Source organism: Chiloscyllium plagiosum, chromosome 12, assembly GCF_004010195.1.
Source record: "Chiloscyllium plagiosum isolate BGI_BamShark_2017 chromosome 12, ASM401019v2, whole genome shotgun sequence".
NCBI lineage: Eukaryota > Metazoa > Chordata > Chondrichthyes > Orectolobiformes > Hemiscylliidae > Chiloscyllium > Chiloscyllium plagiosum.
The window spans coordinates 81433368-81453934 of record NC_057721.1 but is presented as its reverse complement, the minus strand read 5'-3'; the positions used below and the strand labels follow the sequence as shown (position 1 = coordinate 81453934).

General features: G+C 47.5%; 1 protein-coding gene across 3 annotated transcripts in view; it reads left to right on the top strand.

The window, feature by feature from the left end:
• robo1 (roundabout, axon guidance receptor, homolog 1 (Drosophila)) overlaps window positions 1-20567 on the top strand; it is a 368608-nt gene that overhangs the window by 48228 nt on the left and 299813 nt on the right. For all 3 annotated transcript variants that reach the window (XM_043701427.1, XM_043701428.1, XM_043701425.1), the window contains exon 2: window positions 7572-7898. In XM_043701427.1, coding sequence (XP_043557362.1) covers window positions 7572-7898 — 327 coding nt within the window. The remainder of the gene's footprint in view (window positions 1-7571; window positions 7899-20567) is intronic.

Here is a 20567-nt window from a genome sequence, read left to right as displayed (position 1 = left end):
CTGTTCTCCACAGCCTTCTGTGGCAGTGAATTCCACAGATTCCCCACCCTCTGGCTGAAGAAGTTCCTCCTTATCTCCGTTCTAAAAGAGCTTCCCTTTACTCTAAGGCTGTGCCCTCAGGTCCTAGTCTCACCTGCCAATGGAAACATCTACCCAACATCCACTCTGTCCAGGCCATTCAGTATCCTGTATGTTTCAATTAGATCCCCCCCATCCTTCATTCAGCATTAAAGGCAGTGTTTTGATGTTCCTGGGTCAAAGCTGTTAAGTTCTACCCTAAAACCTCTCTGCCTCACACCTCTGTCTCCTCCTTTAAAATGCTGCTTTGGACACGGGTCAAGAGTGTGATGGAATACTCCCCACTTGCCCTGGATGGGTGCAGCTCCAACAACACTCAAGAAGCTTGACACCATCCAGGACAAAGCAGCCGCTTGATTGTTTGGAACTCCCTTCCTAAGGGCATTGAGGGTCAACTTACAGCACAGGGGTTGGGAGGTCATGTTATAGAGTCATAGAGATGTACAGCATGGAAACAGATCCTTCGGTCCAACCCGTCCATGCCGACCAGATATCCCAACCCAATCTAGTCCCACCTGCCAGCACCCAGCCCATATCCCTCCAAACCCTTCCTATTCATATACCCATCCAAATGCCTTTTAAATGTTGCAATTGTACCAGCCTCCACCACTTCCTCTGGCACCTCATTCCATACACGGACCACCCTCTGCATGAAAAGGTTGCCCCTCAGGGCTCTTTTATATCTTTCCCCTCTCACCCTAACCCTATGCCGTCTAGTCCTGGACTCCCCTCTGCCAGGGAAAAGACTTTGTCTATTTACCCTATCCATGCCCCTCATAATTTTGTAAATCTCTATAAGGTCACCCCTCAGCCTCCAACGCTCCGGGGAAAACAGCCCCAGCCTATTCAGCTTCTCCCTGTAGCTCAGATCCTCCAACATTAAGTGTATAAGTCCTGCTAAGATTTGCTTTCCCAAAATGCAGCACCTCGCATTTATCTGAATTAAACTTCATCTGCCACTTCTCAGCCCATTGGCCCATCTGGTCCAGATCCTGTTGTAATCTGAGGTAACCCTCTTTGCTGTCCACTACACCTCCAATTTTGGTGTCATCTGCAAAGGCTGTAAAGGACATTGGTTAGGCTGCTACTGGAATACTGGGTACAATTCTGGTCTCCCTGCTATAGGAATGATGTTGTGAAACTTGAAGGTGTTCAAAAAAGATATACAAGAATATTGCCAGGGTTGGAGGATTTGAGCCACAGGGAGAGGCTGAACAGGCTGGGGCTGTTTTCCCTGGAGTGTCGGAGGCTGATGGGTGACCTTATAGAGGTTTACAAAATCATGAGGGACATGGATAGGATAAAGTCTTTTCTCTGGGTTGGGGGTAGTCAAAACTACAGGGCACAGATTTAGGGTGAGAGGGGAAAGATTCAAAACGGACTGAAGAGGTTATTTTTTTCATGCAGAGGGTGGTGTGTGTATGGAATGAGTTGCCAGAGGAAGTGGTGGAACCTGGGACAATTGCAACATTTAAAAGGCATCCGGATGGGTATATGAATAGGAAGGGTTTAGACGGAAAAGGGCCGAGTGCTGGCAAATGGGGCTTGATTAGTTTAGGATATCTGGTCGTCATGGATGAATTGGACTGCTTCTGTGCCGTACATCTCTATAACTCTATGACATGGACTGCAGTGGTTCAGGAAGACAACTGACCTTCCCAAGGGCAACTAGGGATGGGCAGTAAATACTGGCCCAGCCAGTAACACCCACATCCCACTAATAGATAAAATTGTCACACTTTGTCTAGCATTTGGTCAGTTGAGAGCTTATGTCTTTATTGATTTGCTGCCAAATTCTGTCAACAGCATTACTGTGAAATAGAACATCCACCTATATTAAATGTCTGATATAAATGTGTGTATTTATTGTTGTATTGACCCCTTTTATTCACACACAGTTTTCCAGTGGTTTGTAAACAAACTCTAGCTCTCTCCGATGCCGTGACCCTCTTGTTGGATTCTTCTTTGATGTTTTTGATGTGAGGTCATGAACCTTATACATGCAAAGACTTACCCTGTGATTTGCTGGCGCGTGTGTTCGCCTCCTCGAGTTATGATCCTGATGGGGATCAGTAACTTTGATAGAAACTTCAAATCTCTGGATACTACCTTTAAAAAAAAGCCACAAAATCTCATGTTTTAACCAGAGTCACGGAAGTGTTCCTGTTCAGAATGAGGCCATTCTGCCCATTTTGTTCACACCATTTGGGATTATGTTTGGTATGGACTGGTTTGACCAAAGGCTCTGTGTCTATGCTGTATGACTCTATGACCAGCTCTCATTTGGTGCCATTTTCCTGCCTCATCTCTCTAACCCTGCACATCTTTCCTTTCCAAATAATCATCCCATTCCCTTAGGGGTGTGCCTTTACTGACGCTGAGCTCTGAGCTATTTCATTCCAAAACCTAACTACTCGCTGGGTGGAAACCTTTTCCATCTATCACTTTTGCTACTTTTCCTTGAAGTCAGTGCCCTCCTGTTCTTGACGAATGGGAGCATTTCATCCCGATTTACTCCTCCCCAGGCTTCTCATGGTGTTGAAAACGTCAGTCAGGTCTCCTTGCGGCCTTTTGCACTTCATGAGAAACAGTCACAACTTCTCCAGTCTGTCTTCTTCATTGAAATCCTGTAGCACTGGAATTATTCTTGTAAACGTCTTCTGAACTTTTGCAATCCTTCCTAATACAGCACCCAGAACTCGACACAATATTCCAGGTGGAGCTGAACTTTTCTTCATTTGTTTGTACGATGTGGTCTTCGCTGGTCAGCTTGTATTCCCCATCCACACCACTCTGGGTCTGGAGTCACATCTAGGCCAGACCAGATGACGATGGCCGATTTTCTCCCCCAAAGGACATGGGTGAACCAGATGGGGTTCCTTAATGACAATCGACAATGGTTACATATCATTTTTAAATCTACTCTTAATTTCAGATTTTTGTTAAATTCAACTTTGGCCATCCGCTCTGGTGGGATTTGAACCTGTCCCTAGAACATTAGCGTTGAGTTCTGGATTAGAGTCATAGCGCCATAGAGCTTGAAACAGACCCTTTGGTTCAGCCAGTCCATGCTGACTATTATCCCAATCTAAACTAGTCCCACCTGCCTGCGTTTGGCCCATATCCCTCCAAACCTTTCCTGTTCATGCATTTATCCAAATGTCTTTTAAATGTTGCAGTTGTGCCCACATCCACCACTTCCTCTGGCAGTCCATTCCACACACAAACCACTCTCTGTGTAAAAAAAGTTGCCCCTCATATCTTTTTTAAAATATTTCTCCTCTCACCTTATTACTTGTCCAGACATGACCAAAATACAATTCCATAGAAGAGTCATACCAGACTTCAAATTTTAGCTCTGCTTCTCCCTCCACCACATGCTGCCAGACCTGCTGAATTTCCATAACCTCAACGTTAACTCCCTCCTTAGTGTAAGCTATGGCCACGCTAACGAAGGACCAGATTCTGGATGTTTGTGACTGTGGTTTATGAACCAGTCCCTCAATCTATCCTTCCACCTTTAATGAGTTAAGTACATATAAACCCTGTACCCTCTGCTGCTTCACCTACTTTAGAGTTACACTCTACTTTATGCAGTCAGCTATGTTCTTCCTCAAATGTATCACTTCACGCTTCTCCCCCTTGAAGTTTGTGTGCCACAATATTTAAGCAAAGAAAAACAAAATGTATTGTAAATACAGAAATTTTACACTACAAAACAGCTCAACAAATCATATTCATCTGAGCTTCCCTATTTTTAATTGAATGTTGAAGGTTTTTATTCACAATGGAATACTGATTAGTGTGGTGAGAGAGTTGTTTTTGACTGCTGTAGATGAAATGGACCGAAGGGCCTTTTCTGTGCTGTAGATCACTGTGAGTCTGTGACGTCTCCTAGGGCCAAACCAAAGAGCGCCACAGTTCTCAGGAATTCACTTTATTTCTCCATGGTGTTCCTGCTATTCCCTGAAGGCTAAGCTTACTTGGGGTCTTTACATTAGTCCTGTGCTCAACGATCCTCCTAACTTCCTTCAACACTTCATGAACATGAACTCCACAGCTCAAGCCTGCGTCTCACTGCATTCTTGTTCAACGACTTTAAATGAGAAAATAGCCTCGGTTCCTGACAGTCCGTATACAGTTCCAGCAGCTTTCAAACACCAGCTGGACACATCCATGAGATATCATGGAGATAAATCCAAATTGCAATCTATCCCCATGGCTGCAGGAACACCTGAGGTATCACAGGTAGGGATTTAAGCAAATTATCTCCAATTCCCAAACCTTTCCCTTGTTCTGGAAAGCCACCTGAATAATTTTTAAACTCCTTACTGAGACAGCTGTGGACTTCCTGCCTCCCTCACTAAGCTTGGAGAGGGCTCACTTATTGATTGGCAATTTTCCACTTCCAGCTCTGACCTTATTAAATAAACATAGGCCACCCTTGGAATTGCAATTACTCTGGACTTTATTATCAAACCAAGCATTTTTGTTTATCTTACATTTAGAAATGCCAGGCCCTAAACTAAAAGTTCAAAAACGTGGATTCTGACATTGTGTATTCAAGAAAAGTTGGTCTCCTTTGGGCTCAGCTGATTGGTATTAAAATTACATTTAAGATCAGCCTTTAAGAATGGGCTTAGCCAAAGCAGTTGGCATCAAATAGTTCAATTCCTATATCCACACTTTTGTTGAAATATAATTTGCTTTGTAATCAGCTATTTATGGTTACAATAACCTACTTGAGATTTTTGTGAAGGATAATCTTATCTCCTTGGCCAATTAAATTTAACTTTGAGAAATAGATCCGAATGACATGAGCAGGGAGTGTTTTGTTCAGATAATCGAATGTTCGGATAATCGAATGCCGGATAACACAGTTTAGCAAAGCATCGGGACGTTGCGATCTTGTTCAGATAATCCGAAATTCAGATTATTGAATGCCAGATAATTGAGGTTCCTCTGCACATGGGGACATCACATCTTGCAAATTCCCTTCCAAGCAGCATCCCGACTTGGAAATATATCGCCGTTCCTTCACTGTCGCTGTGTCAAAACCCTGGAATTCCCTCCATAAGGGCATTGTGGGTCTACCTACAGCAAGCACATGGACTGCAGCGGTTCAAGAAGGCAGCTCACCCCCACCTTCTCAAGGGGCATCCAGGGACAGGCAATAAATGCTCACATTCTGTGAAAGGATAAAATCTTTGAGGGTTACATTACGAGGAGTGATTGCACAGACTCATGTTAGATTGCTTGGAATTTAGAAGTTTATGAACAAAGTTTTCAAGATTTCATGAGGAATTCATGGGCTAAGCCAAGAGGATTTTCACTGAGTGAAGAATCCAGGACTGTGAGAGACCAAAAAGTTAGTACGAGACCTGTTCTGAGTAAAATTCACAAGCTTTCCACGGCCCTAGTGTAACTTTACAAAATGTCAATGACTGGAGATGTTTACACGGGCCTATGGGATGTTGTATGGTCTTAATTACTCTGTGACATTTTACTTTAATCCATTCAATCGAATTTAAATGAAATGCAATTGAGACAGCACTTACAGTAAAGTGAACAATGAGTATTGTTCACTGAGTGACTGTCAAATTTGTGCCAGCAGCGAGGCTAATCCAGTCATGCAGTTGGTGTTAGATAACCCACAGAACGGTTTATATATAAATTTCCCTGCCTCGTGCTCCACCCACACAGTCTTCTCTTCCTGTCTCCTGAGAGATTTGATACTTATCAGCTCAGGCTTCAGCCACCTCATCATAGCATTTCCCAGGGCTAATTGTGGACATTTGGCCCGTCGTTCACTTGCTAGCCCTTTCCCGGTTCAACTCCAAACTAATCTCGCAGCCTTGCTGTCACCCCATAGCCATGACCCAACTCCAAACCACTCCCACTGTCCTGCTATCTCCCCATAGCCTAGTATCAATCCCAAACTGATCCCATTGCCCTGCTTACTCCCCATATTAATCGCAAACCAATTCCAATCCCACATGCTCTCTAAAAACTCTGCACCAATGCCACATTAATCCCACTGCTCCACTGTCTTTCCATAACCTTTTGTGACGCACCAAACTGATCCCACTGCCTCACTCCCTCCTCTTAGACCCATATTGAGGTGGTAAATACACTAGTTGCAACACCAAAGGTCCCAGACTGTGAGGTATTTCAGCCACAGCAGCAGCATGGATATTACAAGCTCAGTCGGGAGGTGACCGTGGGGTGGCACGGTGGCACAGTGGTTAGCACTGCTGCCTCACAGCGCCAGAGACCCAGGTTCAATTCCTGCCTCAGGCGACTGACTGTGTGGAGTTTGCACATTCTCCCCGTGTCTGCGTGGGTTTCCTCCGGGTGCTCCGGTTTCCTCCCACAATCCAAAGATGTGCAGGTTAGGTGAATTGGCCACGCTAAATTGCCCGTAGTGTTAGGTGAAGGGGTAAATGTAGGGGAATGGGTCTGGGTGGTGCGCTTCGGCGGGTCGGTATGGACTTGTTGGGCCAAAGGGCCTGTTTCCACACTGTAAGTAATCTAATCTAATAGCTACAACAACCCATCAGACATTGGCCTGGACACATCAAACAGGTCCCTCTGCTAGTCCATTCTTACTGCTCATTCACAGACAAGGTATCATTCTCCTAGAATTGTTTTTTATTCAGTCATGAGATGTGGATGGGATGAGTAGACAAGGTCTTTCCCTCGGGTGGGGGAGTCCAGAACTAGAGGGCATAGGTTTAAAGTGAAAGGGGAAAGATATAAAAGGGACCTGAGGGACAACTTTTTCACACAGAGGGTGCATGTGTGGAATGAGCTGCCAGCGGAAGTGGTGGAGGCTGGTACAATTGCAACATTTAAGAGGCATCTGGATGGGTATATGAATAGGAAGGGTTAGGAGGGATATAGGCCGGATGCTGGCCGGATGCTGACTAGATTGGGTTGGGATATCTGGTCAGCATGGACGGGTTGGACCAAAGGGTCTGTTTCCATGCTGTCCATCTCTATGACTCTATGTGGGCAGCACTGACGAGGCCAGCATTTATTGTTCATCCCTAGTTGCCCCTTGAGAAAGTGGTGGCGAGCCATGATGATGGTGAGTAGCTTGGAGAGGAAGTTGCGAGATTTAGACTTCCCCTGCACCCTCTACCCTTCTCGGAAGTGTTTGTGTCTAAGGATCTTTGGTGAATTTCTGCAATGCAGTTTTTAGGTACTCCCCACTGCTGCTACTGAGTGTGAGTGGTAGAGAGAGCGGATGTGGTGCCAATCAAGCAGGCGACATTGTCCTGGATGGGGTCAGGCTTCTAGAGTGTTGTTGGAGCTGCACACATCCAGGTTTGTGGATGATTTGACTTGAAGTAAGTCGGGCCACAATGAAATATGAGCTGAGGTGTGTGTGGAGTTGTATAAAGTGAGAGGGAAGAACTTCACGAATGACCCAGATGTGAAATGAAGGCTGATGTTATATTGCTAATTGTCTGTCTCCCCCTGTCTTCCAGGATCACGCCTTCGGCAGGAAGATTCCCCACCCCGGATTGTGGAACACCCGTCCGACCTGATCGTGTCCAAGGGAGAGCCTGCCACTCTGAACTGTAAGGCTGAGGGCAGACCGAGCCCCACCATCGAGTGGTACAAGGACGGGGAGCGGGTGGAAACGGACAAGGATGACCCTCGCTCTCACCGTATGCTGCTGCCCAGCGGCTCCTTGTTCTTCCTGCGCATTGTCCACGGCCGGAGGAGCAAACCCGATGAGGGCAGCTACGTCTGTGTGGCCAGGAACTACCTGGGGGAGGCCGTCAGTCACAACGCCTCGCTGGAGGTGGCAAGTAAGTAACAGGCTCCTTGTCCAAGTGGGGAAGCTTTTGGGGGAGAGCGGGAGTGGGGGGGGAGTCTCTGTAACCCTCAGAAGTTTGCACTATCATTGGTAAAAGGGTCAGATGTGGGTTACTTATCAGAATCCCAGTGTATCGACTTAGATTTCAGTAAAACGTAAATATTGTCTCCAGTCACCTTCCAATTCATGTCAGCTTTCATCATTTGGTTTGTTTGTTGAAAAGGTGAAAGGAGATGCAGATAGTGTGACTGTGTTTTAGATTATTCTGTCTGCTTTACTCCTCAATGTCTGATAGTAAACAGGGACATCACACTGAGCTGTACAGTATGTGTGTGTCAGGTGTAACCTACAATACAAATGATGCTGCAGCTTCACCAGGTCAACATTCGAGGCTTTTACCCACCATCACCGGGCTCTGGAGAGTCTGTGTTGAGTTATCTCCCTCTGAGGGTGATGTGGTGGTGTGTACAGATGGGATCACAAAAGGTGCCTGTAATTCTGAGCAATGTGTTGGAAGCATCACACAGGGTTCAGATGCATCAGATTAGAGAGGGTTTTACATTCATGTGAGCATAAAACGACCCTTTTGATGACATTGGACAGTGCTGACACTTTAGGGAAGGATCTCTCTGACAGAATTGACTGGGATTTTGTTGGTTCCTACTACTCAGACAGCATCGCACTTGATAAAAGACCAAAAAAGGATGATTTTCTGATTGTGTTCCCAGAATTAATCAGACTGCATGCACAAATGCATAAATTCAGACAATAAACTGTGTTTGATTTTAATTTTATATGACAAAAGACTTGCAATTGTAATTTCTATTCAATGTGTTCAGATGTTGAGGAATTTTGATGGGATTTCATCCTGACTGTCATTGAGGTCTCATTGTTAGGGATATAAGAGCTGTGAGTGAAATGAAACTTCTCACATTCAGCACAAGACAATCGATTGGATAATCTGCACGCTCAGGTGCTGACCCAAAGACCTTGCATTCACAACGGGCCTTTCAATACCTCAGCCTGTCCCAAATCTCCACACAACCAATGAGCTTCAATCAGTGTTGCATTGCAGCAGTTGAGAGTGTGGTGCTGGAAAAGCACGGCAGGTCAGGTAGTATCCGAGGAGTAGAAACATTGACAGTTCGGGCCAGAGTCTTTCATCAGGAATGAGGCTGGGAAGAGTTCCAGCCCGAAACATCGATTCTCCTGCTCCTTGGATGCTGCCTGACCTGCTGTGCTTTTCCAGCAACACGTTCTCAACTCTGATCTCCAGCATCTGCAGACGTCACTGTCTCCTAGTTGTATTGCAGCAGCCAATCCACAGACTGCAATCTCAAAACAGGCAGCAAGGAGAGAAATGGTCAGATCATCTGTTTTATTGCGGGTTGTTGGATAGGGCTAAGTAGTACCCAGGACATGGGGATCTCACCATCTGGCCACAGTGGTACTGGGTGTTTTTGACATTTACTGTGAAGGCTGGCAGTTCATTCAAACGATAACATCTTCAACAGTGTGGCACTCCCTCAGTACCAACCCTCTGACAGTGCGGCACTCCCTCAGTACTGACCCTCTGACAGTGCAGCACTCCCTCAGGACCAACCCTCCGACAGTACTAGACTCAAACTTGACACAGCCAGCTGGTAGGAGGTAATATTCCAGTCTTCCAACAGAGCAGCATTCCCTAAGCACTGACCTTCCGACAGTGCACTCCCTCAGTACTGATCCTCTGACAGTTCAGCACTCTCTCAGTACTGACTCTCTGACAGTGCAGCACTCCCTCAGTACTGACTCTCCGACAGTGCAGCACTCCCTCAGTACTGACCCTCTGACAGTGCAGCACTCCCTCAGCACTGACCCTCTGACAGTGCAGCACTCCCTCAGTACTGACCCTCTGACAGTGCAGCACTCCCTCAGGACTCTACTGGGAAGACTGAAGTCATTGTCTTTTCTCCTTACTGCAAATGTTGTTCACTCGTTACTGACCTTTGACCTTATTCTGTCTCCTTCTAATTTTCTGAGGTTGAACGAACTGTTCTAACGTGTGGTGTGATATTTGATGTCCAGGTGTGTTTACCTTGAGCAGTCTGTGTCATTGCTGAGAGAGCCCACAACAGCTCTGCATTATCGCCTACCTGCTCTCCTTCCTCAACATATCTTCCACTGAAGTCCTTCTTCATACCTTTGCTGACTTGACCTTCCACAGTTGGATGGCCTCACCCATTCTGTAATCCTGAAGTTATCCAAAGCTCTATTTCCTGTGTGCTGCCTCTTGACATCCCATTCCCTATCGCTCCCTGTGCTCCCTGGCTTACATTGTCTCCTGGCTCAGCTGTACCTCGATATTAAAAACCTCATCGCTTGTTACAAATCCCTTCATTTCCTCACCTCTCCTCTCTGTCTGTCATCTTCCCCAGCTCCATCATCCCCTGAATTATCTGCGATATCCTAAATACTGCCCTTTTGCAAACCCCAGTCTCAATCTCTCCATCACTGGTGGCTGCACCTTCTATTGTCGGGGATTCAATTCTCGGAATCCTGTGTTGAATCCTCACCCGTCATTATCCTCCTTTAACTGGTTCCCTGGGAATCTTTGGCTGGCATTTTCGCCCCCACCTCTGTTCTGATATCCCCTGGCGTGGCTCAGCGTGGAGCTGGGTTTCCCATTACACCTGTGGGAGAGAGCCCTCTTCGGGTCATAAAGATATACAGACCCTTCAGCCCAACTCTTCTGCACGGACCTGATATCCTCGATCAGAGTGGTGCTGGAAAAGCACAGCAGGTCAGACAGCATCCGAGGAGCAGGCTTTGGCCCATAACCCTCTTATCCCTTCCTACTCATGTACCCATCCAGATGCATTTTCAATTACATTAATGTACCGGTCTCTTAGCAGTTTAGTGTATTGATGGCACTATGTAAATGCAGCTGGGGGGGTCGCTGACAGTTCCAGAGAAGAGTCATACTGTGCAAAGATAAATCCCTTTTCAGAAGTGGGAGGGTTCGGGGATGGGGGAGGGGTGAGGGACCGGAGGCGGGTGTGGCTGGGGGGGATGGAGGCAGGGTTGAAAAGGACACAGTTACCAGCACTGACTCTGTTTAATGACACCAATACCCTGACCTCTCAACCTCACGGCCTTCCTATTGCTTTACCCACCCCCTCCCCGCTCCTCCCCGTCAGTGAGGGGGGTTGGGGGAGACGCTGAGCAAGGGGCATTCAGAGAAACCTTTAAGAGGGGCTGCCCATCACTTTGTGTAATGGCATGCAGTGCGAGAGGGACAAAGAGCACATCTGCCTGACATGGAGCTTTGATCAAAGCTTCGCTCATTGCCCACATTCGACGGTAACCCGCAGCTGTGTTGTACTGTGTCATCACAGTCCGAGTGAACTGCTGCTGATCCCTTTCCCACTGGTGAAATTACAGCGTCAGATTTATGTAATGAAGCCTCGGTTAATGAGAAGCCTCCTTGTCTTTCCCCCTAACTCCCCACACCCAGGCCCTGGGCTCACAAAAGCCTAGAAGTCACGAATTGTACTGCTCAAAGGCTACTCGAGATATCTGATTACCATCTCGCTCTCTCCTTCTCTCTCACAGAGTAATCAAGTTCGGATTGTAATAGCTAGGTAACTCTCAGGGCCTGATGCTGCAGATAAGGCCCTCATTTCTCTTCCTTTTCCTGTCTGTTTAGTTTTCTTTGCAGCTTGAAGTAACATTCCTCTCAGGAAGCTGCTTTGATGTGTATCAGTTTAAGGTGAGCTCTCAGGGTCTCTCTCTCTCTCTCTCTCTCTCCCTCTCTCTCTCTCTCTCCCACTCTCTCTCTCTCTCACACACAGTGCACTCAGCATGGAGTGTCCCCCCCGGCACTCAAACCTGTATTTTTCTCCTGCCCTGCACTCCCTCTACCCCTTCCCACCCTCACTGCTCCACTTTCCCCCATGTACCTGTTACCAGCTTCCCATTTTGTCTCATTCCTCACCCCCTTCAGTTATAAAACCATAAGATGTAGGAACAAAATAAGGCCATTCAGCCCATTGAATCTGCTTTGCATTCGATCATGGCTGATATGTTTCTCAACTCCATTCTCCTGCCTTCTCCGTGTAACCCTTGATCCCCTTACTAATCAAGAGCCTCTCTATCTCGGCCTCAAATACACCCAATGCCTTGGCCTCCACAGTCCTCTGTCGCAGTGACTTCCACAGATTCCCCACCCTCTGGCTGAAGAAATTCCTCCCCATCTCAGTTCTAAAGGATCACCCCTTCACTCTGAGGCTGTGCCCTTGGGTCCTAGTCTCTCCTACTAGTGGAAACACCTTCTCCATGTCCACTGTATCCTGGACTTGCGCAGTATTCTGTATATTTCAGTCAAACCCCACCCCATCCTTCTAAGCTCTATCGAGTACAGACCCAGAGTCCCCAACTGCTGTTTATATGACAAGCCCTTCAGCCCTGGGATCATTCCTGTAAACCTCCACTGGACCCACCCCTCCAAGGCCAGCACATTGTTTCTTAGATACGGGGTCCAGAACTGCTCACAATATTCCAAATGCCTCAATTGCTCCTCCACTCCTCCTTGTTTAATAGAAATAGGCCATTCAGCCCTTCAAGCCTGCACTGGCATTAAATACAATGAGCGCTGATCATCAAACTCAGGGTCCTGTTTCTGCTTCCTCCCCCCGCCCCCCCCCAAACCGGCGGTGGTATAACGGTAATGTAACTAGATTAGTAACCCTGAACCCCAGGCTCATGTTCTGGAAACATGGGTTCACTCTCACCCTGTCTAATGTGAAGTTTGAAAGAAGATTGAAGTGGGTGTTTTTGTGGTGCTGTGGTAGGCCCCAAGTCCCACCTGATAACATTCCTGAACAGGTCGGTGAGCAAAAGATCTTGACAGCAGGATTGATTGGGTTAGCAAACCACCATCAGCCTCCAGCGGTTAGTAGCTAGAGCCCAAAGATAGGGTGTCTATTCCTGATGAAGGGCTTTTGCCCAAAACGTCGATTTTCCTGCTCCTCGGATGCTGCCTTACCTGCTGTGCTTTTCCAGCACCACTCTGTTCTAGACTCTGGTTTCCAGATCTGCAGTCCTCATTTTTGCCCTGTCTCAAAGCACTCTGCAACCAATATAACACATTTCTGAAGTGTACTCCATCCTCATATAGATCAGGTAATAGCAGAATCACAACTAATTGAAGAACAAATCAGAAAGGGAACAAATAGCTACAGGGCAAGGGCAGAATCGTACATGATCTCCATGAATAGTGGAACAGACTCCTTGGGCCGAATGGCCCTCTTCTGCTCCTACGTTTTATTGTCTTACAATCTCACTTGTGGTTAGATAATCACTTCTCAATGGCCTTCATTTCAGCAGAATCAATTCTCCTCTAAAACGTCAATCAACATCACTCCATTTTGACCGTCATGATGATATCTCCCTTTTCGACTCAGAGGAGACCAATTCCAGTTTCTCCAGTCCCTGTACATTGCCTGAAGAACCTCATAGTTGCTCCAAATCTGGTAAATCTCCTCTACACCCTCCCCAAGGCCTTGGCATCCTCCCTAACGTAGAGCCTAGTTGAGGCCTAACCAGTTATTCAATAACTTCCTCTGCAGAGGACTCAGAGAGACCAACAAAGGAGCACCTGCTGGTGGGGCTGGGAATCTTTGACAGATGTCCAAGGCTTGAGTGGATTGAGTGAGAGGTGAGTGAGGAGAAAGTTGTGGGATGAAGCGTGGAGTTAGGGGCTGGGTGAGAAAGAGGACAGCAGCGTGGGTAACTGATTGAGGGCGTCCTGTGAATTAATGCAATATAGATCTCCACCTTTACCTTACAGTCTCAGTCGGCGTGACTTTAGTAAACTCTCAATTTCTCAAAAACAACCCTTCTGCAGGAGCACTCGAGAGGGTGGTGATTGTCAGCGTCATTTTTGGATAGCTACGGCAGACAGTCTGTTGGATGAAGGAGTGAGATGGCACAAGCAGGAAAGGCCGCAATCAGATAGATCATCAACTGGATGAAAGACTGATCAGACCTGGCCTCCTGCAGGACCCTGTTTCTGTTGCTGTTAATGTTTTCTCCATACACTAAATTCAGATTATTTGTTGTCATGACTACAAATTTCCATATGTAACAGGATGTTGGAACAGGATTGAATTGTCAATCTCAGTTTTCTTTTTCATATGGACTATGAAAGCCAGAGCTCGCTGGTGATTAAATCTGAATCTTCAGAAAAGCAGACAGGATAGAAGGAGGCTATTGGCCCATCTAGTCTGTGCTGGGTCTCTGATTGGGAGTCAAGAGTGTGATGCTGGAATATTCCTGATGAAGGGCTTTTGCCCGAAATGTCGATTCTCCCGCTCCTCGGATGCTGCCTGACCTGCTGTGCTTTTCCAGCGCCACACTCTTGACTCTAATCTTCAGCATCTGCAGTCCTCACTTTTGCCATTCTGATCGGGAGTCAGTCATATACCTTGGAAGTGAGATCAGAGTCGAGAGTGTGGTGCTGGAAAAGCTGGCCGGGCAGCCGGCCAGGCAGCATCCGAGGAGCAGGAGAATCAACGTTTCGGGCATAAGCCCTTCATCAGGAAGAGCTTTTCTAGCACCACTCTCTGGACATATACCTTGGAAGCAATATTGCAATCTAAGTGGCATTTTTGCTGTGGAACCTAATCGATTTAAATACCTCCAACACCACACACAATGCATTCCAGGGAACTTGGAACTCTGTCCAAAACTGCTGCTGACACTGGGGAGGAGTGTGCAACTGGAAATTTCCGAGCTAAGATCTGGTTGTTATCAGATGGAAAGGAGCAAGGGTTTGGGAATCTGGGTGGGTGAATTAATTTGATATACCGTTTAACCTATTAGAATCCTTGAAGGGCTGAATGGCCTATCGTTGTTACTGCATTTTTTCAGGACGATGATCCTGGATTGTGTACGGCAGTAACCCGCAGGAGGAAGTCAGCTGGAAACTAAGCGGTTTACAGCTACTCTGTCAGAAACTCATGTTGTAGCAAGCCAGTCATGTTGGGACATGGGGCGTTCAAATCTCAGGTCAAAGCGAACGTTTGAAATGTTATAATACCAGATGCTTCACGGTGATCACTTGTGAGACAAGCTATCTCTCTAAGATTAGCCAAAGCCCAGTTGGTAAACAGTAGCTTCCAACAAAGCAATTCACTGTGACATCCTGCTTGTGGTTTCAAGTCCCACTCCAGGAACATCAGAACAAATTCCAGTAAGATCCACCCAGTCAGTACAGAGGGAGTGCCGCACTGTCAGAGGGTCAGTACTGAGGGAGTGCCACACTGTCAGAGGGTCAGTACTGAGGGAGTGCCACATTGTCGGCGGGTCAGTACTGAGGGAGTGCCGCACTGTCGGCGGGTCAGTACTGAGGGAGAGCCACACTGTCAGAGGGTCAGTACTGAGGGAGTGCCACACTGTCGGCGGGTCAGTACTGAGGGAGTGCCGCACTGTTGGCGGGTCAGTACTGAGGGAGCCCCCCGCTGTTGGCGGATCAGTACTGAGGGAGTGCTGCACTGTCGGTGGGTCAGTACTGAGGGAGTTCTGCACTGTCGGTGGGTCAGTACTGAGGGAGTGCCGCACTGTCGGTGGGTCAGTACTGAGGGAGTGCCACACTGTCCGCGGGTCAGTACTGAGGGAGTGCCACACTGTCAGCGGGTCAGTACTGAGGGAGTGCCACACTGTCGGCGCGTCAGTACTGAGGAAGTGCCACACTGTCGGCGGGTCAGTACTGAGGGAGTGCCACACTGTCAGCGGGTCAGTACTGAGGGAGTGCCGCACTGTCGGCGGGTCAGTACTGAGGGAGTGTTGCAATGTCAGAACGTTAGAACTGTAGGAATGCTGCACTGTCAGAGGGTCAGTACTGAGGGAGTGCCCCACTGTCAGAGGGTCAGTACTGAGGGAGTGTTGCAATGTCAGAACGTTAGCACTGTGGGAGTGCTGCACTGTCAGAGGGTCAGTGCTGAGGGAGTGCTGCACTGTCAGAGAGTCCGTACTGAGGGAGTTCCCCACTGTCGGATGGTCAGTACTGTGGGAGTGCGGTACTGTTGGGTCAGTACTGAGGGAGCTGAAAATGTGTTGCTGGAAAAGCGCAGCAGGTCAGGCAGCATCCAGGGAACAGGAGAATCGACGTTTCGGGCAATATGCCTGAAACGTCGATTCTCCTGTTCCCTGGATGCTGCCTGACCTGCTGCGCTTTTCCAGCAACACATTTTCAGCTCTGATCTCCAGCATCTGCAGACCTCACTTTCTCCTCAGTACTGAGGGAGTGTTGTACTGTCGGAGGGTCAGTACTGTGGGAGTGCCGCACTGTCAGAGGGTCAGTACTGAGAGAGTGCAGCACTGTCAGAGGATCAGTACTGAGGGAGTGCACTGTCGGAAGGTCAGTGCTAAGGGAATGCTGCACTGTTGGAAGACTGGAATATTACCTCCTACCAGCTGGCTGTGTCAAGTTTGAGTCTGGGACTGAAACATGAGATGGCAGTCTAATTGAACTGCTTTGCCTTTCTTGCCTGTCTGGCTGCCTTGATCTGGAAAAGACTTGTCAAGCGTCGAGTGAAAGATCAAACCAAGATTCCCATATATATTTTTCTCTTGCTGACCCGTCCTCTTCCCTCTTCCTCACTGCTCCCTTGAGTCATAACAGTACAGTTAATGAGCAGCAAATACTGATGGAATGTGCTGGTGTGAGATTGAGGACTGTGGATAAATGATGATGCCTGTCACCACGAAGCTGCCTGCCTTTAAGTTTGTAACAATTAAATCGGAATAAATTAGCAGGCTGGTGATGGATGACGAAACAGCGTAAATGGCTTCTGTATGTGAGAGTTTGACTCGCTCCCTGCCACATTATTGGGACATAGATCTGCTTTGATGTTCAGACTGTGGTGGAAACATGTTCCACTTCTTCAGGGAGATTTGGCTAAAATTGTTAATAAATTTGTTTTGTGTTGAACCTCAGTCTGTCATTGCCCCCTGTCCTGAGGGAGAGGAAGGGAATTGATAGTCTGTCTTCATGAGATCTTCTGTATGTGCATTCCCTAACTAACTCATGGCTTTCCAACAAGGATCGCATGGCATTCTGATCGCACGCATAACATGAGATTTATTCCACCAATTCAAATTTGAAATGAACTCCTCTGCCTTTCAAATCCCTCTCCATTTCCATCTCTGTAATCTCCTACAATCACAAACCCACTGACATCTCCACAGTCCTCTAATGCTGATCTATTGTCCATCCCTCCAACTGCCTGGTCCCTATATTCCGGATATAGGAGTAAATTGCTGCGGATGCTGGTGTCTGCATTGGAAACAACAAATGCTGGAGATCACAGCAGCTCAGAGGGCATCCACCGAGAGAGAGCAACCTAACATTTCGAGTTTAGGTGACTCTTCATCAGAGCTTCAGCTGTTAGCTTGCTCTCTCTCCATGAATGCTGTATGACCCGTTCTGATCTCCAGCATTTGTTGTTCCCTATATTCTGGAATTCCCTCCTTAAACCTGTCTACCTCTCTATTTCCACTCCTTTGAGTCATTGCTTAAGAGAGAAACATACAAAACAGGAGCAGGAGTAGGCCATTCGGCCCTTCGAGCCTGCTCCACCATTCAAAATGATCATGGCTGATCATCCAACTCAGTGTTCCCGCTTTCTCCCATTTAACCTTTGATCCCTTTAGCCATAAGAATTATATCTAACTCCTTCTTGGAAACATTCAATGTTTTGGCCTCAAATGCTTTCTGTAGTAGAGGATTCCACTATCTCTCCAGATTGGCTTTCTGTAATAAAGAATTCCACAGACTACCAATGCTCTGTGTGTAGACATTTCTCCTCATCTCAGTCCTAAATGGTCTACCCCAAATCCTTAGACTGTTACCCCTGGTTCTGGAATCCCTGGTTTTTGGAAACAGCCTTCCTGCATTTTCCTAGTCTAGTCCTGTTGGAATTTTGTAGGATTCTACGAGATCCCACCCCCTCATGATTCTAATTCCAATGGTTACACTCCTAACCGATCCAGTCTCTATTCATACATTATTCGTGCACTCCCTCCATAGCCAGAACATCCTTCCGCAGATAAAGCTGAGTTCTTTGATGGTCCTTTTGGTCAGGAGAAAGCGAGGGCTGCAGATGCTGGAGAGTCGGAGTCGAAACGTGTGGCGCTGGAAAAGCACAACAGGTCAGGCAGCATCCGAGGAACAGGAGGGTCGACGTTTCGGGCATAAGCCGTTCATCAGGAATGTTGGGGGGGGAGGGGAGGAAGGAAGGGGTCTGAGAGGTAAATAGGAGGGTGGGGGTGGGGCTGGGGCTGGAGGGAAGGTGTGACCTTTCGCCCAGCTGTGTTGATGCCTCTTTATTGGCTTGGTGTCAAATCTTGCTCCCATGCAGCACTTTGGGATGTTTTACTCCACTGAAGGCGCTACATGAATTCCAGTGTATCTCATGTTGGTGGGTTCTGCTGTTTTGTTAATGCTTTGAGGGTTATGGGTGTTCAGTGGTGGACAGAGGGGTCAAACGTACAGCTTGGAGCCAGTGGGATCCACTTTCTGAGTATCCCACCCAGTGAACCTTCAAACCCCACTCCCTCTCTCCCACCACTGTGCCTCCCCTGTAAGAGAGAAGCCCAAAGAGAAGGAACATCAGAGTGGACTGTAATCTTCCTACTTCGCCCCCTTTCACACAGCCTGAACTTGCTGCCAAATATCTCAGCCTCATTGTCCACTCTTTAACCCGATGAGCAACTAGTTTATTTTACTCATTCACAGGGAATTGGTGTCACTGGCTGGGTCTGCATTTATTGCCCATCCCTAATTGCCCAGAGGGTAATTAAAAGTCAACCACATTGCTATGGGTCTGGAGTCGCATGTAGGCCAGACCAGGTAAGGATGGCAGATTCCTTCCCTGAAGGATATTTGTGAACCACCTGGGGTTTTATGACAATTGACAATGGATTCCTGGTCATCATTAGACTCGAAATTCCGGATATTTATTAAATTCAGATTTCACCACATGCCATGGCAGCAGTTGGGCCAGCACGGTGGCTCAGTGGTTAACACTGCTGCCTGACAGCGCCAGGGTCCTGGGTTCAATTCCACCCTCGGACAACTGTCTGTGTTGAGTTTGTACATTCTCCCCGTTTCTGCGTGGACTTCCTCCGGGTGCTCCGGTTTCCTCCCACAGTCAAAGAATTTGCAGGTTAGGGTGGATTGGCCACGCTAAATTACCCTGTATGTGTCCAGGGATGTGGGGGAGGGTCACTCTTCGGAGGACCAGTACAGACTGAATGGGCCGAATGGCCTATTTCTGCACTGTAAAGGTTCTATAATGCTTTGACTTGAACCTGGATCTCCAACAACATTCCCTGGGTCTCTGAATTAATAATGCAGCAAGGCCACCACTCGGCCATGGAGTAGGCAGCCTCTGGCTTGCTGTAGTTGATGTTGTGATCGCAGGGTTTGGAACCTGTGGAGTGCTCCCTCGGCCTGGATTTGATCAGTTGGAACCCTGTGTATGAAACGCTGTGGCAGTGACACATTGCCGTAATCGTTGTGACTGGGACCGTGCTGCCTGGAAAGGGCAATGCGAACAGCTTCAACTTTCAAAGCCCCGAGTCAGAGAAACACCTGATGAGGATCTGTGTTCAGGGCAGGCCTGGATGGAGCAAGAGATGAGGGAAATGGGGCCAAAGTTCTTTCAGAGGGGCTGGCACAAGCCACAATAGGCTGAGTGGTTTCTTGCAGTGCTGTGGTAAGGAGAGATAGACAAGCAGGAGGCTGGAAGAACACAGCAAGCCAGGCAGCATCAGGAGCATTCTCCTGAAACGCTGGCTTCTCCACCTCCTGATGCTGCCTGGCTTGTTGTGTTCTTCCAACCTCCTGCCTGTCTGTTTTGGATTCCAGCATCTGCAGTTGTTTTTTGACTCTAACCGTGTAAAAGAAGGAGGCATTTGCATTTATATAGCACCTTTGTGCAATCTCAGGTTGCCCTGTGGCACTGTTCAGCCAACGGAGCACTTTCTGAGGTATCATTACTGCGTTGTAATAAATACAACAGAAGAAAGGCGTAGGCTGTTCGGCCCATCGAGCCAGCTCTGCTGTCCGATATGATCATGGCTGATCTGGGGAATCAGCTCCACTTTCCTGCTCACTCTCTGTATCCCTGAATCCCCAGAGAAACCAAAACCCAATCAGTTCCAATCTTGGGCATGTTCTACCACTGGATTGGCCGGAACCCTCTGAAGTAGAAAACTTCAAAAACTCGCAGCCCTCTGTGGAAAGACGTTTCTTAAATGATAAGTCCCTTATCCGGAGACTGTGCCCTTGTGTTCTAGTTTTGTCAGTCTGGAGGGAACGACCTCTCAGTGTCTACCTTTTCAAATTGTTTCAGAGTTTTGGAAATGTGGTAACTCGTTAGCACACAGTAGGCTCCTGCAAACAGCAATTTGTTCCTGACCAGATAAGATGCTTCAGTAATATTTCATCAAAGATTCACCAGGACACAACAGAGATCTCCCCAGTATTTTCTGAGAGCAATGATGTTAGAATCTTTGACACTTTCCTTCGATATCCCAACTAATAACCAGCAGCTCCAACAATGCAGCAGCCCCTCATCTCTGAGAAGGTTAGAAGCCAGATTGTCTACGCTCT